Here is a 25351-nt window from a genome sequence, read left to right on the forward strand (position 1 = left end):
GTCAGGGTCAGGTGAGTGGTGATGTGAGTGGTGAGGGTGAGGTGAGTGGTGAGGGTGAGGTGAGTGGTGAGGGTCAGGTGAGTGGTGAGGGTGAGGTGAGGTGAGTGGTGAGGGTGAGGTGAGTGGTGAGGGTGAGGTGAGTGGTGAGGGTGAGTGGTCAGTGGTGAGGTGAGTGGGGAGGGTGAGGTGAGTGGTGAGGGTGAGGTGAGTGGTGAGGGTGAGGTGAGGTGAGTGATGAGTGGTGAGGTGAGTGGTGAGGGTGAGGTGAGTGGTGAGGGTGAGTGGTGAGGTGAGTGGGGAGGGTGAGGTGAGTGGTGAGTGTCAGGTGAGTGGTGAGGGTGAAGTGAGTGGTGAGGGTGAGGTGAGGTGAGTGGTGAGGGTGAGGTGAGTGGTGAGGGTGAGGTGAGTGGTGAGGGTGAGGTGAGTGGTGAGGGTGAGTGGTCAGTGGTGAGGTGAGTGGGGAGTGTGAGGTGAGTGGTGAGGGTGAGGTGAGTGGTGAGTGTGAGGTGAGGGTGAGGTGAGTGGTGAGTGATGAGTGGTGAGGTGAGTGGTGAGGGTGAGGTGAGTGGTGAGGGTGAGGTGAGGGTGAGTGGTGAGGTGAGTGGGGAGGGTGAGGTGAGTGGTGAGTGTCAGGTGAGTGGTGAGGGTGAGGTGAGTGGTGAGGTGAGTGGTGAGGGTGAGGTGAGTGGTGAGGGTGAGGTGAGTGGTGAGTGGTGAGTGGTGAGGTGAGTGGTGAGGGTTAGGTGACTGGTGAGGGTGAGTGGTCAGTGGTGAGGTGAGTGGGGAGGGTGAGGTGAGTGGTGAGGTGAGTGGTGAGGGTCAGGTGAGTGGTGAGGGTGAGGTGTGAGGTGAGTGGTGAGGCGAGTGGTGAGGGTGAGGTGAGTGGTGAGGGTGAGGTGAGTGGTGAGGGTGAGGTGGGTGGTGAGGGTCAGGTGAGTGGTGAGGCGAGTGGTGAGGGTGAGGTGAGTGGTGAGGGTGAGGTGAGTGGTGAGGGTGAGGTGAGTCGTGAGGGTCAGGTGAGTGGTGAGGTGAGTGGTGAGGGTGAGTGGTGAGGGTCAGGTGAGTGGTGAGGGTGAGTGGTGAGGGTGAGGTGAGCGGTGAGGGTGAGGTGAGTGGTGAGGTGAGTGGTGAGGGTGAGTGGTGAGGGTGAGGTGAGTGGTGAGGGTGAGGTGAGTGGTGAGGGTGAGGTGAGTGGTGAGGGTCAGGTGAGGGTGAGGTGAGTGGTGAGGGTGAGGTGAGTGGTGAGGTTGAGGTGAGTGGTGAGGGTCAGGTGAGTGGTGAGGTGAGTGGTGAGGTGAGTGGTGAGGGTTAGGTGAGTGGTGAGGGTGAGGTGAGTGGTGAGGGTCAGGTGAGGGTGAGGTGATTGGTGAGGGTGAGGTGAGTGGTGAGGGTGAGGTGAGTGGTTAGGGTGAGGTGAGTGGTGAGGGTCAGGTGAGTGGTGATGTGAGTGGTGAGGGTGAGGTGAGTGGTGAGGGTGAGGTGAGTGGTGAGTGTTAGGTGAGTGGTGAGGTGGAGGTGAGTGGTGAGTAGTGAGGTGAGTGGTGAGGGTCAGGTGAGTGGTGAGGGTGAGGTGAGTGATGAGTGTTAGGTGAGTGGTGAGGTGGAGGTGAGTGGTGAGTGGTGATGTGAGTGGTGAGAGTGAGGTGAGTGGTGAGGGTGAGGTGAGTGGTGAGGGTGAGGCGAGTGGTGAAGGTGAGGTGAGTGGTGAGAGTCAGGTGAGTGGATGTTTGGTTCGGGTCATCGCTAGCAGCACTTGTCCCAACAGTCCGTTAAGGCTACACGGGTGCTCTTTGTCTTTGGGGGTGTGAAGAGAAGAGGGGGGGGTAAAAGGGGGGGGGGGGTTAAGAGGGGAGGGGGGTAAGCGGGGGAGGGGTGTGGGGGCATGAGGGGGGGTGCGGGGGAGGGTGTGGGGGGAGGAGGGGGAGGGGTGCGGGGGAGGATGTGGGGGGAAGGAGGGGGTGGTGCGGGGGGATGAAGGGGGAGGGGTGTGGGGGATGAGGGGGGAGGAGGGGGAGGGGTGCGGGGGATTACGTCACGCTATGACGCGCCACGCGCTGAAGCAATTTCCTGCCCAGTGTTTGTGGCTTGTTAAGGTGGCGACAATCTTCTTTCTCTAGAGCGCAAAGCACCGAACTTAGTGGCCCATCGGAGTGCGCCAGCGAGCGAGCGAGTGAGTGGGACACAATACGAGCCGCTAAAGTTAACACTCCTCTCTCTTCCCCAGGGAGTCTCAACAACCGGAGTTTGTACGCCCACGTTGTTGGTGGTGGTTGTGGTGGTGGTTGTTGTGGTGGTGGTGGTGGTGGCGATGCGGGGCCCCTGTAGGGAGGGCAGCCGAAGGCGCAGTGGTGGAGCCGTGCTCCGCTAAGTCCGACACTTTGTAAGAACTTTATTTTATATATTTATTCGTCCGTGTGTGTGTCCAAAGACACGCTCGTACGAGTTTTAAACAGGGTTTGTTTTTTCACTTTCTTCTCGCCTTACCACACACAACAACAACAACAAATTTTAAGATAAACAAGATAATATATTAGAGATGTGGCCGAATCCCAACACGTCGCAGCAGCAGCAGGCAGCAGCAAGGGCCTCTGTCGTGTTCAAGAGGAATGCCATCACAGACGATTACAAAGTGTCGGCCCAGGTCCTGGGGCTGGGAATCAACGGCAAGGTTCTAATGGTGACCAACAAGAAGAACGGCGACAAGTACGCGCTCAAGGTACAGCTGCCTTGCTAGCTAACACACACAACTACACACACCTATACACACTTATACACCTACACACAACTATACACACTTACACATACACACCTATACACTTACACACACTCCTATACACCTATACAACTACCTACCCACACACCTATACAACTACCCACAAACCTATACACACACCTACCCACACACTTATACACATACCTACCCAGACACCTATACAACTACCCACACACCTATACACACACCCACATACCCACCCACACACCTACCCACAAACCTATACACACACCTACCCACACACTTATACACATACCTACCCAGACACCTATACACACCTACACACACCTATACACGTCCCTACCCGAACCTATACAATTACCTGCCCACACAACTACCCACACGCCTATACACCTACCTATACAACTACCCACACACCTATACACACACCCACATACCCACCCACACACTTATACAACTACCTACCCACACACCTATACACTTACCTATTCAACTACCTACCCACACGCCTAGACAACTACCTACCCACACACCTATACACACACCTTCACACACCTATACACACCTATACAACTACCCACACAACTACCCAGACACCTATACAACTACCTACTCAGACATCGATACACACACCTATACACACACCTACCCACACACCTACCCACACCTACCCACACGCCTAGACAACTACCTACCAACACACCTATACAACTGCCTACACACACACCTATACACACGCCTATACAACTACCTACACACATACCTACCCACATACCTACCCACATACATACCAACATACCCACACGCCTATACAAATAGTGGACTTACCCACCTACCTACACATCTAACTACTTATTCACAAACATAACTATACACACCTACCTACCCACACACCTATACACCTACTCACACACCTATACAACTACCTACCCACACACCTACCTACCCACATACCTATACAACTAGTGGACTTGCCCACCTACCTACACATCTAACTACTTATTCACAAACATAACTATACACCTACCTACAAAAAACAAAGATGCCCCGTATAGCCTTAACAGACTGTAGGGGCAAGTGCTGTTAACGAGCACCTATGAAGGCCGAGGGGGTGGGTGGCCAACACCACGCCCGACCGCCTTTGTCTCCCCAGTCACGCTGTTTACACACCGCACCAGGTACTCATTTTGAGGCTGAGTCGACCTAGGGGAGGCCCAGGACCGATTCAGATAATCGTCGCCGGTGTTGGCCCTGAGCGGGAATCGAACCGCTACACCACCGCTCCCCACAACACCTACACACACACATCCACATACCTTCCTACTTATATACACACGAACCCACTAACCTCTATAACTACCTACTTACACATCTAACTACCTATCCACACACTTACCAACACGCCTATCTGTACACCTCACCAACTACGTACGCACCCCTATCACTCTACATACCCACATACCAAGCTACACTAAACCAATTCAAATTCCCAACTACCTACTCAACTACCCACCAACACACCCACACACCTATCCACACCTACCCACACACCTACCCACACACCTACCCACACACCTACCCACACACCTATCCACATACCCACCCACACACCTATCCACACCTATACACACCTATCCACACCTATACACACACCTATACACACACCTATACACACACCTATACACACACCTATACACACACCTACCCACCCACCTACACACACACCCACACACCTACTCAACTACCCACCAACACACCCACACACCTATTCACACCTCGTGTCTCTCTACGTGACTGTCTTTCTCAAGTACGCGTGGGATGGTGTGTCTTGATGAATACCTGTACTGGTAGGGATGCTTTGTCTTTGCCAATTCCTATACTGTACGTGTGGGGCAGTGTGTGGATCTCACCTGTACACGTGGGGACAGTGTGTCTGTCTCAGTTACACGTGGGTCAACGTATCTGTCTTACGGGGAACCAGTGGCACCCGATGATTTCCAGGCAAATGTGTTAATCACAGATACACGTCGGACACATTTTCACTTGTACACCTGGGACACAGTCACAGAGACGCATGGGTCACTCCATGTTTGTTTCTCACGGGTACGTGTGACACATCGAAATTTTCAGTGGCCTTAGCGGGTACACGTGGCAGGACACCGTTAGTTACGTTGGGCAATGTCTCACGCATACGTTGAGTACGTAAATAAGTGTCTCGTCTGTCTTCAGGTATGCCTGGGACAGTTTCAGGCCTACAGATATGTCCGTGGGACACGTGTCAGTCTTTCACAGATACATGTGGGATACTGACATTGTCTGTCTCACAAGATGAACTTTTATGGGTACCCACTACACATTATTCTTTACAAATACACCGTACATAGGGGGGTGTATCTTTTAAATTATACACAAGGTAATCGTGTGTATATATCACAGATTGAGCAACCCATTAGATGTACGATTACATACCTTGTGATTCTGTCTACATAACAAGATGGCCATACATTCAGTTATTTTGAGCTGTGCGCGTGTTACATTACAATCGCATATCACAGGTAGAGGTGTGCTACTCGCTCTCAGTATCGCAGAAAGAGGTCTAGGTTAGAGATCTACTCTCCACATTGTACTTTACAGCACAACTTTATTATTGGGATGAATGGTTTTATAAGAGACTTCTCACCTGGTTTAAGTGAGCCTGGAGTTTGGTTATTGCCGGACATTCATAGATTACGGAGCACCGATCCACATTGTTTGGGGCAACACACTCGCCATCAAAATCTCACGTTCCCACAGAGGCCATTTCTTGTTGGATCTGATACACAGTACTGTACCTATTTTTCCACTGCACAACTGAGCCGTGCTGATGCCGATCTAAGCCCGGTTGTGACTAAGCAGTTTTTTTTTTATTCCCACTTCAAAACCCAAGCCGTTGCAGTTTAAACATCTACGTGCCTTTACCGAAAAAACCAAACAGTATGAATCCTTGCAGTCACGAAATCTTCAAATCTAGAATTAAGCTTAAACATCGTTCGCATTCATTGAGTCCAGAAGTGAGGACCGTAGAAGATGAGGTGATGCCTCCCTCACAGTGTGCTTCAGAGGTCGCAACCGGGTACCCGATACCCGTACCCTACCCGATACCCGGCTACCCGTACCCGGCCAGGTACGGGTATGGGTGCCCGTTTGCGACCCTGGTACGGCCGGGTACGGGTAGGCCGTGAGTCACTGGTGAGTAACCGTTTGTCACTCATTTCGGGTAGGGTACGGGTCGGGTAGGGAACGGGTACCCGTACCCTGGTGCGGCCAGGTACGGGTAAGGAATCAAAACCCGTTTGCGATCTCTGCTGTGTTTACACCAACAGACGTCACACGTCATCAACTATCCAATTAGCCCCGAACCATGTCCCTACTTGGTCCCGAGCCAGATATCTTGTGAGGCCAGGGGTTACCACGCTTGGTTTCCAGCTCGGCATCGGAAAATATATTTGTTTGTTAAACCTTTTTTCTGAAGATGACCGCTTGTGTTGCGATCGAAACGTCGTAGTTTTTATAATTTTTTAGTAATTTTCTTTCAACCTATCTACGTGACTTTACCGAAAGACCCAAGAATATATTTGGGAAACCGCAAGTGGAAAAGCGTCCCCATCCTGATGGGAGCCCTGCACGCGTTTGGCTCGGGCGTGGCCAGTGGAAAAAGGGGGTGTGATGGTAAAACCGGGCCCCTTTCGGATGGGGGCTTCATAACAGTTTGAGGGAGTTTTCTTGAAGAGGAAGACACGTGGATCGTTAGAGGTCAGAACAGTGTACTCGCACTGTTGAGATTCTGGATTCGAATCCAGGTTTTAGTTGTGGTTAAGACACTTAGATCGACATGGCATCTCCGAATAGCACGGTTGGCTACGAACGGTGCGAAATAAATTATACACACATTGTGATTAATCTGGGGTCTCAAGTGTAGTGAATTGATGGTCTTGAGCTGGCCACCAATGACTCGCATAGAAACCCATAGACTCCGACGGAGATGCAGAACCATAGACTTGGATAGAGACCCAAAGGTTCCCACAGAAACCTGTAGACTCTCAAAAACCCACGGGGCTCCCTTAGAGAACAACAATACAGTCACAAGAGAATGAGCTGTGATTAAACCGGATTCATGGTCTCAGCCTGGTCACCAATGACCGCACCAAAAAAAAACCCCGACACATACAATTTAGCCCTGAATGTTATAGTGTTTGGCCATGTGCGATGAAACCGGAGTAACCGGAGGAAAGCCACACCATATGAGGTGGGGTGCAGGGCAACACCTCCCTCTGTTGTCATACCTTGGCCCCATTGCAGCCAGAGTCTACAACTCAACACGTGGTTATTCACAGATAAGTCGTCTCCCCTTATCCAAGTGCTCTACTAAGCAGGCTGAAACCTGCTCGAATTTCTAAAGTCCCACTCGATCAGCCGCATTCCAGGTGATTAGGTAATTTCTAAGCCACGGCTTGGTACTGGCCTTGTCACGTAAATTGCAGGGGAGTGTGGAGGAATGACAACACTACTGCCGGACCCTCCCTTATCATCCCAACTTGATGGTTAATCCTCGAGTTGAATTACATTTTTGTTACAGTGTGTGTGGGAGCGATAGTGTCGCGGTTAGTGCGCTGTGCGACGAACCCGGCGACCCGGGTTCGATTTTCACGGCCAACACCGGTGGCGATTATCTGAACTGGTTCCGGGCCTCCCCTAGGGCGACTCGGCCTCAAACTTGTACCTGGTGCGGTGTGTAAACATTGCCACTGGGGAGATAAAGGTGGCCGGGCGTGGTGCTGGCCACCCACCCCCTCGTGTGCCGTGCCGGCCTTCATAGGTGCTCGCTAACAGCACTTGCCCCAACAATCTGTTGAAGGCTATACGGGGACCTTCATCTTTGTTTTTTGCTACCACAGTGTACAAAGCTGTGCCTTGTACAGAGAAGTTTTTAGTTTTTTTTGTTGAAGCCGTCTCTTTCTGAGCTGCACTGTTGACTTTTACAAAGACGTTTTCTTTTTTTACCCCCCCCTCTCTCTTTGTAAGAGTCACAACCTTAAAACTGGCCAACTGTGCTGGGGGGTGTGTGGGTAGAGACGTGTGTTTAGCTCCAGGCACAGGTATTTGTAGGGGCTGGTTTTCTTTTACACACACAGCACTGTATTTCCTGATTCATAAAAAAAACTAGTACAAAGAAACCCCACGGATTTGTTTTCGCCCTTTAGAAAGTGTACACTGCCCCCTTTTTTTTGCAGCATCTTGAGATATTATGGTTACACTTAAGACACCCTCTAAATTAAAAATAAACGTGTATTACTAGTAACTGGTGGTGGGATTTTACCCACTTTCGTTCAGCTTCAAATGTCCAGCACAAGATGTTGACACACTTAAGAACTTTAGCCGATCGTGCCTTATGAGTAAAACCAATTGACTCCGGGCTGTGAAATTCAGATTTTCAGATGCTTGTAGTTACAGCTATAGTTGTGTAAATATATCGGCTTTCTAGCCCATTTCAAGCATCATTCGAGGTTATGTCAATCACTCAGTCACAGTTGTCTCTGTGTCCGATGAAGGGGTCTGTACTGCTTTAGTTTTATGGCATGAGGACAAAATGACGAATGCAGTGTACGTGAAAGTATTTTTTATTATCCCCACTTTCCAGTCGTGACTTGAACGTTAGTGCTTTATCTATCAGTCACATCTTTGGTAATCCGTTTAGTCCTGTTTATAATGGTGTGTATGACCCCTTCCGTATGTGTCAATCACTGTTCCCTTTTTTGTTAACTCACAAAGCTGTAACTTGAAGCGGCTAAATTTACCACCAAACGCCACCTCCCAGTAAACATGCAACGATGGGCCCCAACCGTTCCAACCACTTGCCAACGTTGGCATGTTTACTGGGGTTGAGAATGCAGCATTACTGAACAGTGGCGATGCTTGGGATTGATTGCACTGTGGACGTTAACGACGATTTAATAAAACAAAAACCCGATTTCAAAATCTTATATTAGAATGAGTGTTGTTACAGTATGCGGCACTTTTATTTTGTCGACATCCTGGTATTTTATCTGGAAAGCAAAGTCCAGGATGTCTAACTGCCAGGTTGTTGGAACGGATGCGGGTCTGAAGGTGGCTTTTTATCCGCCCCGCATTCTCATTTGTCGAGGGGCATAAACGACTGTGTTATGCAAACACATTGATGAAGTTGTAAAAAAACAACGTGGCATGGCGTTGGCTAGCCGTACGTGTCTCTGTACGACCCTTTCGGGGCGAGGGCCGCCGAGGTTATTTGACCATACTTCACGTTGGTCAGTGTGGGTTGGTGAAGACGTGACGCCATCGTCCTGTACAGCACTTTTTTTCTGCACCGCCCTCTGCTGCCATAAAATAAAAACATAGCCTCGCAGTAGCCTGTTCTTGAATGGGTGGTGGTCGTCCATACTAAGGAGCACAAAGCAATGTATATATTTGACAAATAATCATTGTTTATACGTTCTGTTACAAGGCAGTAAACATGGGTAAATCTAATGGCTTTGTGCTACAACTGGACCGCACCACTAGGCGTGTGCCAAGCCAACCCAGCACAGGTCAGGAGGCACCAGGGTTTTTCCACTGCAAAAGCCAAACTGTGCCACTGACGTCACACACAACGAACGAATCACGGTTTGTTTCTGGCTCGGATTTGCAAATACCAGAGTCATTGGAAAACCCGCTAGTACCCCAAGGGTCCCGTGCTACCTTAGCTTGGATGTGCCAGTGGAAAAGGGTTATGTGGCTCTGGTTACAACGAGGCCTGTGTCGTAGGCCCAAACTCTTCTAACACAAATCCACCAGCGGCTACCTATTATGAATAAGAGAACCTGAGATGAACGCAGTAATTTTTGTCCTCGAGTTAAAACTAAAATACCAGGTAAGGCCCACGGCTATGTAGCTCTTTTTCAGAAGCGATCTGGCCACAAATGATAGCTCAACGAAGCGGTTTAGCATGTGGAAATGTTTAGCAGGCAAATACACTGAATGCATGTTTCTAAATGTGGAAGGGAAAAACCGGCGGACACGAAGAAAAATCCACACAACCACGGGGAGAGAGACATGCAAACTGAAAATATACAGGTGTCACGGCCTGGATCGAACCTCCGACCTCCTGTATACCAGGCGAGGTACATTGTGAACCTTACCACACCTTACGATCAGGGTGAGATGTTTGTTTTGTCACTTGAGTGTCATGCACATGCTTTGAATTTATATTTTTCCGCCATACAGATAGACCCCCCAAAAGAGAAGCTATGCGGAGGAAGTGGACCAGTGTGGCACAATCTCAGCTTGGACATGGAAGCACAAATGTAACAATGTTACTTTCAAAAAAGAAATACTTAAATATATTGTAAACACTGTAGGAATAGTGACTAAATGAATGGACTTTTCAAATATAGAAAGTAGTGCTAGCATTGGTTGGATTAAATTAATTGCCCCAATAAATTGTAATCCTGTAATATTTGACCACCTTGGTGATTTGATAAATTTTCACGTTCGGTGTCACAGTTCGATTCAGGAATCAAACATTTTTTTTTCCACTGCGATTCATGTAACAGTGCAAGGGTAATTTGATGAATGACATATACATGTATACAAATCAGAAAAAAATAATTGTCACGTGCATGACTTGATGATGCTTGTTGTGATTGTAATAATTGATGCATCTTTTTTATACAAATAATGTAATTTGTTAACTAGGAAAGCCTCATTAAGTCTTAAGACTTTTTCAGTATGCATTGGGATGTTTTGACAGTTCCATTTAAAGGAGGGCTTTTCATGCGAGTGGAAACCAGAGTACCCAGAGAAAGCCCACCATGCGTACAAGGGGATCAAGGGAATACCACTGAAAACTCCGCACAGATGGGTTATTGAACCTACTTGCTGTACTGCCATCTCCCCGCCACCTCGTAGTCCAGCTGATTTGGGAGTTTCACAAATATACGCGTGATCCACCAACCCTTGCCTTTAAGCGGCTGGTTCGTATGTCTGCCACAAGAAGAAACTCGCTGTTACTGGTGGCTGGCCCACTTTGGCTCCACCATAAAACAACCCACCAGTGCTCTGGTTGTGTGCCTGTTTCAATGCATTGCTTAATGGTTGTGTTTGCTCTTGCGAAACTGTAACATAGCAACTGTCTGCACTGTGTCCTCCATGAAAGTGTGTTTAACAGAGGCAAATTGTCTTCCAAGAAAAAAAGGACTTTTAAAAATGAACATTCTATTATACGGAATTCTATTTCAGCCTTTTGGAGTGGTGGCACAGTGGTGTTGGGGCCCAGCGCGCACAGTGGTTAGTGCATTGCGTTATGAATCCGCCAGCCCCAGTTCGTTTCTCAACCACGGCTACGAACAGTGGTGAGTTGTTCCTGATCCCTTGCTGGGTGTCCGTCTTGAACAACCCGCACTGATCTACGTGGTGAAGTATGTTCAAACAACTCGTGACAAATACGGCATGGGGAAGGCCTTCATCCAGCAGGGGATTGACAAAGGGCTGTAAATTGTTATGATACTTTTTTTCTATTTCACTCTAATCCGTTAAAGCATTGGCCTTTCTTGCCAGTAGGACCTATTGCCCAGTTGAGTTATTTTGGCCACGTGGGGACCACAATTGAGGACCACAAGTGACACAGGATTTGCAAACAGTTCACAAGCGATTCCTCTTGCCCTGATTTACAATGTGTTGTGTGTGACAGCTGAAGAAATAGCTGATTGCCGTACAGCTCTTAAGGTGCGAACACTGCACAGATTGTCGGCAATTCTACCAATCCAAACACAACTGCTGGTCCAATTCATTCAGGCAGATTGTTGGCTATTATTGTTGTGGCTGGGTGATTATCCAGCCTAGGTCGCTGGGTTCATAGCACAGTCCATGAACCGATGTGCCACTGCTCCACACCTAGAATAGTAATAGTGACATCGAAATCATACCCACTGTTTACTCAGGAACGCCTCACTGAGTCTCAAGATTATCATTTTTCTCCTGGAGGACCCTGCTTCACAATGTTTTTTTTGCCAGATCCATTCATGAGTGCCTGGTGTGTGGGAGAACACGCGAGTACCCACAGAAAACGTAAACACATGAAAGGGATAACGATCAAAGCTCCACACAGCTATATTCAATCCCTTGCTGCACTGTGAATTCCGTAGCCACCTTACAGCCTAAGCATACCTCGCATGGTATTCCCCGGCAGTCTCCCTTACAAGTACTAACCAGGCTCATACCTGCTGGTATAACACGTTGATGAAGCTGGTTAATCACCAGCGAATCGTTGTACTCGAATTGTAAGTGTTGCGGGTTTACTCTCCAACACACCGGTGTGCTGAAGTAGTAGCCGATTGGCACGTTTTGTTTACGTGAAAACCTTACTTTAATGGGCTGTGTCGGGTGGTGGCGACTTTAACGACACATTCTTTGGGTCTTTCGGTCTTTCGGTAAAGTCACGTAGATGGGTTCAAAGAAAATATTCTAAAGACAGCCCTTTGATTGGTGGAAAGCCCACCACTGTCGCAGTCGCTGCCCACCACTTGCATTGGCTGCTGACATTTGGGCTACGCCCATTTCAAACCTTTATAAGCAGTTTGTCTTTAGAAGCTAAACCCCCCTTTTCCTGATGACGACCGCTTGTGTTGCGATCGAAACGTAGTTTTTTGTTATTTTGTTATTTTATTTGAACCTGTCTACCTGACTTTACCGAAAGACCCAAAGAATATTAATCCCTGCAGTCACGAAAGCATTAAGTCGAGACGCATTTATATTTAGCGATCTAACCCCCCAAAAAACCGCTTATTCTGGATCAAACCTTGCCTTCTGAGGCCTGTTGACATTGGGCATGCCCAGGTTGATTTGGCCATTTTTATTTCTTCTCATTCCTGAATGTGGCATAAACATGACAACTGTAATTAAATTTCGATTTAAAGCTTTCGTGACTGCAGGGATTCATCTTCTTGGTTCTTTCGGTAAAGTCACGTAGAAGGGAATTGTATTTTAGTATGTTTTATTTTTATTATTTTATTATTTCCCTTCTACGTGACTTTACGGAAAGAACCAAGAAGATGTAATTAAATTACCGGACCAATTGTGTGTGGTATCCCAATGCACACTACTTGTAGGCAAGTACAGGAACGGGGGACGAGGTGACGTGCGGAAATTAGTCACGCGTTGAAGCCGAGTGTCGAGTGTTTTGTTTCGTTTGCCGTTGCTGGAGTTTGCTTAACATCGCTTGTGGAGAGATTGGAGTTTCTTGAGTGGTTACCACCCCCTCCCAAACGTCGCTTGAGTGTGGTCGTTGATGACTGTTCGTTCCTGTTTTTGTCTGATTATTGGTGAAAACGTGCCTCCATCATTAGCCATGTTCAAACAACTGCTGGACGAAGACCTCCCCCAGCCATTGTCTCTCGCGGTTGTGGGATGTAACAACCCAGTCGAGCTAGTTTGCTGGAGAATGTTAGGGTTCAGTTGCGCAAAACAACTTTGTTCCCTTAGCTCCCATTATGAATAAATTATCAATTAAGAGAGATGTTAACTTAAGCAGCTACCCCCAATTCCTGAAGGGGCTCTCTGCACGTGGAGCGAGACACCAGACATCATGCTGAACAACACGTGGTACAACCTGATAACAAATTGGATAGCCGCCCGGCACAATCGTGAAAACCTAGGCAGTGTAGTCTCCATCTAGCTGAAAACAACACGAAGAGCTTTGTTTCGAATTCGTAAAAAAACAATATTTCAAGAGCTGCAATGCATGTGAATACGAGACTGTTCTTCATAAATAACATCAGGAAGTGGTCCTGAATGAGTTACATGCGGGTTGCCGACCCTTGCCCATGGTAAACTGGACCTCCATGGTGAACTGGACTTCCACGGTGAACTCGACTTCCATGGTCAGATGTCGGCAACTAAAATAACAAGAAGAGCCAATTTTTTTTTTGGAATTCCAAGAGCCGAACGCGGCTCCGAAGCCGCAGGTTGCTGACCCCTGGTCTTGCTCCTGCACACGGGCCGATCTCATATTCCTTCGCCGCAGTGGATGTACTCCCTGGAATACTTGACCGATTCCATAACCGACAGTGGGGAAAGTGGCCGAGAGGATTCGTTTCAGCCGTTTTGGCAACGTGTTCATCTTGCCTGGACTGTGCTCTCCTCCGCAATCAACGGTCTGTTACATTTAATGCAAGGAGGCGGAGGAGGGGTTTTACCTCCTGGGATTTAATACAGGGTGCTTAAAAAAATGTTTAACACTTCTGAGAATTTGCAACAATACCACGAGAAATGTGCCTCCGGGCTCTGGAGACCACCTGGAGAAGATTCCAGGCGTGTGTTGACAATGATGGCGAACAAGTGGAGACTTTGACTTTCTGAAGCTATTAACATTCATTTGTTATCATGTGACAGTGTATCCGTTATTTTACCATTAAACACCATAGTCCCATATAAGTGCAACATTTTTTTTAAGCACCCTGTACATTTTGTGCATTTCCAAAGAGGCATGATGTGCTTTGATGCTGAATGAGATTTCATTTTAGGACCATTGGAGGTGTCAACCAGAAGTGAGTAGATCATGACCAAGGGTTCGGTAAGCAAAATAACAAGAAGAGCCAATTTTTTTAATTCGGTAAAAAAAAACTATTTCAAGAGCCGCAATGCATGTGAATACGAGACGGTGATGGTCCTTAATAAATACCATAACGAAGCCAGTCCTTAAAGTGCCGCTTTCGGCTCCGGTACGGCAGAGGTATGACACTTCACCTTACTTGAGAATTAGATGAATTGTCTCGATTCAGGGTCTGCATTCATTTCAAGAATTACATTTTTTTTTCTGAACTTGTTGCGATGAAATGTAGCGGGGCCCATTACGGATGGCATATACGAGTTGAGAAACATCGATTCTTGCACACGCACTTCGATGTCGTGTATAGTGAGCTTTAGAAACGAGACGAACCGATGCAATGTTGCACCTTTAGTGAACCACGCTCACGAATCGTGACAGCTCATGCCCTCGGGTTTCACTAGCGCGGCTGCAGTGCCCTATTTAATCGCGTGCGTCACTGCGCATGTGTGTATGTGTGTGCGCGTTTGGGGAGCAGTGACGCAGTGGTTAGCGCACTGCGCTACAAACCCGGCCACCCGAGTTCAATTCCAGCTCACGAACAATATGGCATTGTGTGTGTGGTTGTGTCTGTACGCGCGTGTTGTTGTTGTGGGAGTTTATATCCATGTGTACGTGTGTTTTGAACGGTGTGCGTGTGCGATCCTATGCGGGCATGCCGTGTGAAAACCGCGTGTCTGTGTGTGTACCTTTGTGTGTGTGTACCTGTGTGTGTGTACCTGTGTGTGTACCTGTGTGTGGGGAGCGGTCAGCGCGCTGCGCTATGAACCCGACGACACGGGTTCGACTCCCGCTCACGGCCAACACCAGTGACGATTATCTGAACCAGTCCTGGGCCTCCCCTAGGTCGACTCAGCCTCAAATTACAACATGGTGTGTGTAAACATCGCCACTGGGGAGACAAAGGCGGCCGGGCGTGGTGCTGGTCACCCCCCTCCCCCTCGTGTGCCGTGCTGGCACTCCGCTAACAGCACTTGCCCCAACAGTCTATTACGGCTATATGGGGGATCTGTGTCTTTGTTTGTTTTCGTGTTTGCGTGGGGTAGCATTGGATACATTTCGTCTAAGCGGACCCCACGGCGACACACTTATAGTTTGCGTGCGGCCTCAGTAATTTTTTTCGCGTGGGTTTCTGATCAAGGTCCCTGATCGGTGTAGGAAGCAGTGTGGTTTTATAAAACTATTTTTTTCACTTCTTACTAAAATTCCGAGAGGGGATTTCCCACTTGAACACATGTGCCTGTCTGTAGGCTGTTATATTTTTAAACCGTCATCAGCCACAGTGGGTGGTTGGTGGGTGGAGTAGATGTGTGTTCTGCATGTTGGCCATATGGATTCACTGACCAGCAGATGTTTGTTCTGCAATTTGGCCATATGGATTCACTGACCAGTAGATGTGTGTTCTGCACGTTGGCCATATGGATTCACTGACCAATAGATGTTTGTTCTGCATGCTGGCCATATGGATTCACTGACCAGTAGATGGTTGTTCTGCACGTTGGCCATATGGATTCACTGACCAATAGATGTTTGTTCTGCATGCTGGCCATATGGATTCACTGACCAGTAGATGTTTGTTTTGCACGTTGGCCATATGGATTCACTGACCAGTAGATGTTTGTTCTGCATGTTGGCCATATGGATTAACTGACCAGTAGATTGTGTTCTGCATGTTGGCCATATGGATTCGGTGACCAGTAGATGTGTGTTCTGCACGTTGGCCATATTGATTCACTGACCAGTAGATGTGTGTTCTGCATGTTGGCCATATGGATTCACTGACCAGTAGATGTGTGTTCTGCATGTTGGCCATATGGATTCACTGACCAGTAGATGTTTGTTCTGCACGTTGGCGAGACATTGGGATAATGCGGTTAAAACTCGCACGTCTAACTGACGCCTTCACACACTGGCCAGCGAGCGATTGAATGTGTGATTTCCTTACACTTGTCCTTGGGATACTTTGCGGCGATGATGCCAGATGTTACTTGGCAGGTCGGGCCACGTTGTGGGAGGTTGTTGGCCCGGGGGTGAAGCAGCCATCGATGAAATGAATAAGGGGAAGATGACCGAAAAAAGTGACTTCCACTTCATCTCGAATTGTCATGGAAAAATTGTGCTTAAGGCTCTCAGTGCTCTGACTGCATTGGGTTGTGATTAATGATAATATTAATATACAACCGGTGACACCGAGGAAGCCTTGAAACATTGTCCAGAGTTTGCTTGCTCAAACAAAGTCTGCTGGGTAATATTATTCTGGAGAGGCAATAAATAGGCTGATGGGCGAGAACGTGTTTGTATTAGACAGTACTTGGAAACGGAAGGGAGTTGTGTGATGTGAAAAAAAAGTGTTATGATTTGTAAATCCACTGCTGGATGAACCCCACCTCTCCCTCCTCCCACACCACCACCATGTCGGGCACGAAAGTTATTTGTGCGAGTTCATCGACCGTACTTCTTCTTCACGCCGGTCGAGCTTACACGAGTACAGAACAACGGCCGGATTGCTTCACTGCCCTCTGCTGCCCGCTGCTGCCCGCAGCAGCCTACGACGCCTGTTTTAAATGGACGGCGACCGCCCCTGTCGACCCCGCTTGGCTTCCAAGATTGGAACGGGGGACTCGGTCAAATTATTTGCGCCGATTCCGATCGTAGACTGCTCTTTTTTTTCTTGCTTGAGGTATTACACACTATTAGTGCTCCTGCACTGTAAGCTGGTTTCATCTGGCCCGAGCAAGATTAGATCTGTGGGCAGCTTTTCTCATGTGCCTCCTCCTCTTCCCAGAGCAGGGAGGGAGGTCGGTGAGGGCCATGGGAGGGGTGACTTGGCGGAAGTTATGTGACGGGCACACAGCCACCCCCCCCCACTGTACACGGGGCTTCACTCACACCCGGTCTTCTTCAGCCTGCCCCAAGCGCTTCCTCTTCATTCTACATTGGGCAGAGACGCACACACACACACGCCACAAGGCCTCGCTTGCCGGGCCGGTGTGTTGGAAAGGAACGCAGAATCTGTGAACGGTGCCAGGCTCAGGTTTTACTTGAAATTGGGTTTCTCTGATCCGTGTTTGTTTTTGTGTTGGGCCGCGTAGTCGTTTTTAATGTCAACATTCTTGTCATGAAACCCTCCACCAACCCGACAAGATGATCAATTTTACAAAGATTATATTTAGACGTGCCAATGTATCGATCACATTCTCGCCAATAAAGCTCCTCGCCAGCGGCTTAACACTCTTCACGAGTGAATTTAGCACCAAATCAAACTGATTCGAAGTTCAGAAAGTTCAACCGATAATCCGCTGACTCCGCGCTAATACACGTCGTGACATCACCGACTGGTTTAAATGAGTAATTTCCATTAATGCGCAATTCGTCAAAATTCAGCCCCCGCTACTACTTTCAAGTGTTGATTATATCAAGTGCTTTAAACACAATGACCTTCATTGATATTCATGATTGGGTTTTCTTCATTTTGAAGCTGTTATGATGAGTCATGGGTTATACGTTAGCAGCCACTTTACCTTCCATCCATTGCACATTCGCACAACTTATTAACACAAGCACATTGTTTAGAGAACAATGTACGATGTGCTGTTTGAAAAAGGCATTGGGCTTGGTCATCAGTAGGCGATGATGGCTGATTGTCAAGCATCATGACTGAGTTGCAGCAAAGGCATGGAAGGCCATCTGAGAGGACGTTCACCGCGGAGATGGAGCAACCCGATCAACTCGTGTGCGGGAGCCAGACGTGGATTATGCATGACAAGACCGTGAGAGATGATGACGGCTTGGGGCGGGGGGGGGGCAGGAAGACTTCGTCCAGCAGTAGGTTAATCATGGCTGATGACGATTGCAAGCGCACAGTAGCGGTGGGTGGTGACTCATTGAAATGATGCTGTGTCAAACGCACTGAACCAGCACACTTAGGTCCTGAATTCAAGTGTATGGGTTTCACCTGCCTGCGATAATTATTTAGCCAGTTTCTCTGAAGTGTAGTGAGGTGATGGCCTCAGCCTTCACCTCACGAATCGACGAAACACCGGCGAAGGAGGGGGGGGGGGTGCCCACTCGAGAACCCAGCGACCTCGGCTCTGTCCCAGTTGGGGGAGTAGTGCCACGAATGAGGATGAAGGAGTTATGATTCAAGTGCCATCCGGCCCACAGAAGCCACAGGGAAGTGAATACCTGTCAGGTGAGCCGGCAGAGATGATCTCCATCGTATTTCGGATGTAAACAATAATTCATAAGGAGTCACGATTCAAGTGCCATCCGGCCCACAGAAGCCACAGGGAAGTGAATACCTGTCTGGTGAGCCGGCAGCGATGATTCCCATCGTATTTCGGATATAAGCAATAATTCATAAGGAGTCGCGATTCAAGTGCCATCCGGCCCACAGAATTCCACAGGGAAGTGAATACCTGTCTGGTTAGCCGGCAGCGATGATCCCGATCGTATTTCGGATATAAACAATAATTCACAGCACTGTTGGCAAGCCACTGCTTTATGAAGGCCTCCTGGTTGGTGATGGCAGGGCCCAGGATTGGTTCAGATATTACATGCCACTGCGATTCCTGGCTGTAACCAGGAATCGCAATCTCAGATGAGGTTGAAAATGTAACTTGTCTTTTAATTGAGGCGGGATATCAAGTAATAATAATAAATACATTTATTTAATTTATATAGTGCCTTTCGACTAGTAGCAAAAATACCGTAAAGCAAGGGGAGGAAAAACTGAGAGAGAACATAATTCAGAGAAGCGAAATTAAAACAATGAATGTGTCTAATAAGTGATGAAGGTTATAATGATTCAAAACCATGCCATTGCTTCCAGACTACAGTAAGCTTACAACCACAGCAACGCCTCCCCACCCAGTATAACCGCAAAAAAAGTCATTAAATTTCGATTGACACTTCGTACGGCGTATTGAAAACTCCAAAGATTTTTAAAAAAAAAATTTCGTTTTGATTGCCACGTTAAAAAACAGTCTTCACAGGGCATGGAAAAGCTGTGCCTCTGGATGAAGAGGCCTATTGAAGGGAACTCCAGAAGTAGTTCTATGACGTCATCTCCCGGGCCCGTTCTCTGACACGGTGAGACGTGGTGACGCTGCTAGAGTTCTCCGAACAGAAATGTCTTTGTCTCATGTCACGCTGCCCATAGAACTGTTAGAATAGGTTTTGTAGAAATAACATTTTTTTTACAAACAACAAGAAATTTGAGTAAACGTTTATCTGTTAAATTTTTTGCGTTAATCGTGGTCATAGATGATCGTTTTCAGCAATGAGTGTGGTGGTCGTGTAAAATTTACTGTTAGATGTTGAAAGTGACATTGTTTTATTGATGGGTGACGATTGTCAGCTGTGTTTTCTAGCTTCTCTGCACAACATTAGTTTTTGGGAAAATCTTATTGTCTTTTCTGACTTGTATTCCAGTTTGGGCTATCGGCATCATGTTGCGAAACAAAATATACATTCGAACTCGCAGAGCAGTCCATCACCCTGTGTTATAGATAATGGCCCGTGGAAGTAGATTTTTTCCAACTTCGCCTGAGATGCTTCAATAATTGACCCTTATTACTTGCACAATAGGTGTGTACTGTACTTTCCACATGCTCTGCTACAGATACTTGTCCTCATAGGCAGTCCATCCAACTTTTTATTAAATCATCAGAGCTGGAATTTAGCCATAAAAGTGAATATATGACAATCCAGTTTAATTATGGGTGCTCAAAGCCACATTCAAACCCAGAATCTCAACTGTGCCAGATCAGTGCTCTGACCCCTGAGTTACCCAACTACTTCAAAAAACAACAAGTGTATATATATATTTTAAATGTGGGTGGTTCACTCTTGCAGGGGGAGCCGCTTGTTATTCCACTGATTGCCTTTTGGCTCCAGTTGTGGCCTAGCTTGTGTGACCCGAGTTTTGAGGGACAACTACAGGGCTCAGATTCTTCAACTCGCCAGCAAGCGTGGAAAGTGATCCGGCCCTTGGCTGAAGAGAATGCCGCTGACGTAAACAACCCTCAGCTGTAGTGATGCAATCTTCAGTTATAGATTACTAAACGGCCCGAAGGACAAATAAATACTTCTTTCCGACTGGCACATCCAAGCTGAGCCACAGTGTAGGGTCTCATGGTATGTTTGATTTTTGCTATGGGTGGTTTTCCACTTGTTATTTGCCGTGCCAAGCCAGAACCAAACCATGATAACCTGGCCTCACAAGATATCTGAAAATATGTTTGGGGGCATCCATTTAGTACATACGCATGGAGGGGGGAGGCGGGTGTGAAGCCTCGATAATAATTTGTCTACATTGGCCTTCAAATGAGTTAGATAGTCTGCTGTGGACGATCTGTTTGCTTAAACACGTTAATATTATTAATCCTTGATCGTTTCTGCGTGGATTAAATATCGGCCGTTGTATAGGATTGGGGGGGGGGGGTAGAAAGTACGTGTGCGTACAGGGAGGGGGGAAGGGGTCAAGTTTTGACAGATTTTTGCATGCCTACTAAATCGATGGCCTCTTAGGGGCCAAGTAGGTCCCAGGGGCCTGGCTCGTGACTCGTTTAATTGTGTGACATCAGTCCGTACAACTGTGAGAACACGGCGTTACCGCGTTCATCTACACGCGGCTGTGCTCATTCGTTGTGCGTGTTGTCAGTGGTACGGCTCTACTTCCGAAGTGAAACAAAAAATCCAGCGCCTCCTGAGCGACACAAAGCTGGCTCGGCAGGGCCGGCACAGCTCGGTTGTACGGTGGAAAAAGAGCTGGGGTTAACTGGCGAGGCTGTTGTGGGAATCTGGGACGAACCCGTTCACAAGCCAGCACGGATTGCTCCCCCAGTGGTCGTGAAAACGTGGCAGAGGTCAAACCGCTGAGGACGATACGGTCCAGCCCACCCACCACCCTCCCCATGCCGTGCGGCCAGCTGACGATGTTTGCACGGGACACACACGTCAACGCACAAGTCAACGTTCGCAACGCGCGGGCTTTACTCTTCACTTGAACTGTTTATCACTCCCTGCTCGCATTTCCATTTCCATGTTTACACGGCCACTAATTGCGCACTTTGTGATTTCTACGAAAAATCTATCGTTTGCTCTCACTGATGCAAAACACATCTCTCGGGCGAGTTTGCTCTCAGCTTTCAGGCTGCCCGGGTTATGTAATTGTGCCTAGTCAGAGTGGCATAACGCCCGCTGTGTGGCTGTTTCAAGATTAAGAATGTGTATCATGAAGATTTGTCAACAAAACGTTTAATCCCGCAATCTTAGATGGTGTTGGATTAATTTGCGTGTAATGCACATTACGTAACTTCACAGCTTTTAAAAAATTCGCATCAAGTGTCTTAAATCATCCCTCCTCCTCTGTCCAAGATAAATGGGTACACCAGAGTTGGTCAATCGACAGTCCTGCGTCTTGTGGAGCATGAGCACTGCCACCTCTGTTAAAAAGTCTGACCAAAGCAAAAGAGCAGGCCAAAATTATTATTTTGGAGAGGCTCTCTAACGAGAGCTGAACAACACGCAGCACGTCCGATGAGCGCTGTTAGCTGCGTACGGTGTGAAAGAAGTTCAACATATATACAAAGCTGCCTCTACTTGAAACCATTCCGCCGGCAGTGACGTGAGTAAGTAATTGCAGGCCTGCGCCTTTTACGCTCTCCTAATACACTGCTTGTTGTTGGCTAGAGCACAGCGTGCATTTATTCTAAGCTTTCATGCAACTTCTCTTACAAGACTTCTGGCAAACGTGGAAGAGAAGGCCAAGTACCCTCATTGCAAGGCCCGCGGGCCACTGGCGGCCCCTGGTGGCCTTTAGTGCGGCCCCTGATGTGTGCCCCCCCCCCGACAATACACAAATGTGAAAGCACACCCCATCATAAACTAAACTTATGTTTTATTTGACCAGGTTATGCCCACTGATTTACAGTGTATAGCTCCTTTTCCCCAAAGCGACCTGGGCACAAATGATAGCCCAACGAAAAGTGTCTTTATCATGTGGAATGCTGTCACACCCAACGATAGTTTAAAATGTGTGGCCCGCCTCGCACCCATGTCTTATTGGTGAAAGTGGCCCCCCCCCGCCCTCTGAATAGGGTGACTCCTCTTAGACAAGCCAATAACAGGGCGCTATTGGTGGAACCGATTAGCTGCCATTATATATGTCAAAATAACTTCCTTTTGTCTGCCCCGAGAAGTAACATTTTCGAACATTTCACCATTTATTCTCCATAGAGGAGAGGAAATGGTCGTTGGTCCGGCAGAATAGTCCATGGCGCTGGGGGGAGGAGAACTCACGGTGCAAAGTCGGAGAGAACATTGACTGTTATCGTAGCAATAGCAGAGTGGCAAGGAGGCGGCTGAACGACAGCTCGGAGTTCATGACTACACGAAGCTCATTACAACATTGACCGTGTTGTAATAGCAATAACAGTCACGTCGAAGCCGCTGAATGGTGGTGAGAAGTTTATGTATGCATGGATGTTCAACTTCTTTCGCATCGTACGTAGCCAACCGTGCTAATCAGAAGTACGGGAAAGGACAACAAACTGAACGGAAAAAACAATCCGAAATAATTAGTTTTCAATCTAGACGACACGCAGTTCAAGTTATGACAACATCTAGTTCAAGATGACATTGATCACGTTATAGTAGCAATGGAGTGGCAGGGAAGCGGCTGAAGGACGGCGAGAGGTTCACGACCACACTAAGTTCTTTACAACATCCACCGTGTTATAGTAGCAATAACAGAGTGACATGAAAGCAACTTAACGACGGTGAGAAGTTTACGACAACACAAAGTTTTAAGACAGCGTTGATCACGTGATAGCAGCACTAACAGAGTGAGAACAGAGTGGGATAGTACGATGGGTGAGAGAGTGAGAGAGAGGAGTGTGACCCTGAGCTGATCGGTGCGCTGTCTTGTCGGCCGCAGATGCTGCTCGACTGCCCCAAGGCGCGGCGCGAGGTGGAGATGCACTGGCGCGCATCGGGCTGCCCCCACATCGTGCGCATCGTCGAGGTCTACGAGAACATTCACCAGAGCAAGAAGTGCCTGCTCATCGTCATGGAGTGGTGGGTCTCGCCGACACACGCGCGTCTCGTCCGCTGAAAGGGAGACCGAGGTGTCTGATGGCGTGGTGTGTGGCTCGCTGTGCTCTGTTTTTGTTGTTATGACACAATGGCGTGGCTGGTTATGGCGTTCCTTGGCGTGACTGTGAATGGATACTGTGCCGCGCGGTGTGATGCGGTTGTTGTGGCTTTGCGTGTCCGTGGTGCGATGAGACATTGCGTGGTGTGACGTCATGTGTTGTCACGTGACATGGTTGCGGCTTGTTTCGACATGGCCTGGGTTTGTCTTGGTATAGCTTGGTATCACGTGGCTTGATTTGGTGTTAATGGCGTGGTGTGGCGTGGCCTGGTGTCACCTTCTTATCCTTGGCATTTCCCCCAATTGTTTGTGGGGGGGTGTGCCTTCCTGGTGTCCTCCTTTCCCCGCCCATTCCTGTCCTGGGCTGTCATCTCCACGTCCACTCCACGGCTCTAGACATCCTGGCTCACCGCTTAGAACCGACTCTTCCTAAGGCCTCTCGGTCTCAGCCCTGGTGCGTCTATGCCCGTCGCTTTGTTTTCTTCCGATGTGGTTTTCCTCTCTTATTATGTCACGTCCCTCTAGCGATCTGAGTCAACCTTATTTGAGCTCTTGACGTGTTTCTCATCTCTCCATGAATAAGAGGAAGAAGGTGCGTCGTGGCATCGTGTGATTTCGTGCGGTGTGAGAGGTGTGGCGTGGCTTGGCGTAACGTGTTGTGATGTGGCAAGACGTTGTGCGGTGGATGGTGACCGTTTTACGATCGGTTTTGTACAACATTTGCCAAGTATGGCCAGATGAATTGGAAAGCGTCCCATCTCAACAGATCTCAGACGCTAAGCACGGTCGAGCCTGGATGGCGACTGGATGGGCGACCACCTTGCACAAACAGTTGTTATAGGCGGCTGTGGGGCTACGTATTGAGAACCAGAGGGCAGTGGAAAAAAACCCATTGCTGTACTGTACTATACCGCAAGTCTATGCTCCCAGCTTTAACCAACCCACGTTGACCAGCGTGATGAAGTATTGTCTAACAGTCCCCATGGCCGGCACGGCACAGGCAGGCCTTCATCCAGCAGTGGATGCACAAATGGCTGTAAAATACTTTATTGATGCTTTCAGGGTTAGGGTTAGGACCAATTCCTCGGGTCGTGCTAATGCATTGCCTAAATACATCATGATACTTGCACTGAATCACGTGTGCACGTTGCAAGTTATGGGTTCACGTGACCCATCAAGCAGCTGTGTTCGCCAGAATAATTGAAATGAATACATTCTTTGCTTGAATTGCTGCACTGAATGATGAAAGTTCATTGAATGCTTGGGCTTAGTGGAGGAGATTGCGGTGAATTGTTAGATTGTTACATCTATATATATAAAAGGGAAATTTGTGAATATGTGTGTCTGTTTGAAATGTTTAGCATACTTCCCGACATGCAACAAACTTGAAATTTGCCATGTGGGTAGCTTCCAGACTGTACACAATGCAAAAAGTATAAAAATAGACTTTTGTATTTTGGGGGGGGGGGGGGGGTGGCGCAATAATGCACGGCAAGTGAGCGGTGACGTCACATCTGTGATGTCACATCTGTGATGTCACATCTGTGATGTCACATCTGTGATGTCACATCTGTGATGTCACATCTGTGATGTCACATCTGTGATGTCACATCTGTGATGTCACATCTGTGATGTCACATCTGTGATGTCACATCTGTGATGTCACATCTGTGATGTCACATCTGTGATGTCACATCTGTGATGTCACATCTGTGATGTCACATCTGTGATGTCACATCTGTGATGTCACATCTGTGATGTCACATCTGTGATGTCACATCTGTGATGTCACATCTGTGATGTC

At 48.1% G+C, this 25351-nt stretch overlaps 1 protein-coding gene across 1 annotated transcript in view; it reads left to right on the forward strand.

Annotated features, from left to right (window-relative positions):
- The first annotated feature begins 2076 nt into the window (after nucleotides 1–2076).
- The window catches only part of LOC144934811 (MAP kinase-activated protein kinase 2-like), a 43768-nt gene continuing 20493 nt past the window's right edge, over nucleotides 2077–25351 (forward strand). The window contains exons 1-2 of the mRNA XM_078860992.1: nucleotides 2077–2716; nucleotides 23332–23471. Of these exons, the coding sequence (XP_078717118.1) occupies nucleotides 2537–2716; nucleotides 23332–23471 (320 nt within the window). The 5' untranslated portion in view covers nucleotides 2077–2536. The remainder of the gene's footprint in view (nucleotides 2717–23331; nucleotides 23472–25351) is intronic.

Source organism: Lampetra fluviatilis, chromosome 11 (genome assembly GCF_964198595.1).
Source record: "Lampetra fluviatilis chromosome 11, kcLamFluv1.1, whole genome shotgun sequence".
NCBI lineage: Eukaryota > Metazoa > Chordata > Hyperoartia > Petromyzontiformes > Petromyzontidae > Lampetra > Lampetra fluviatilis.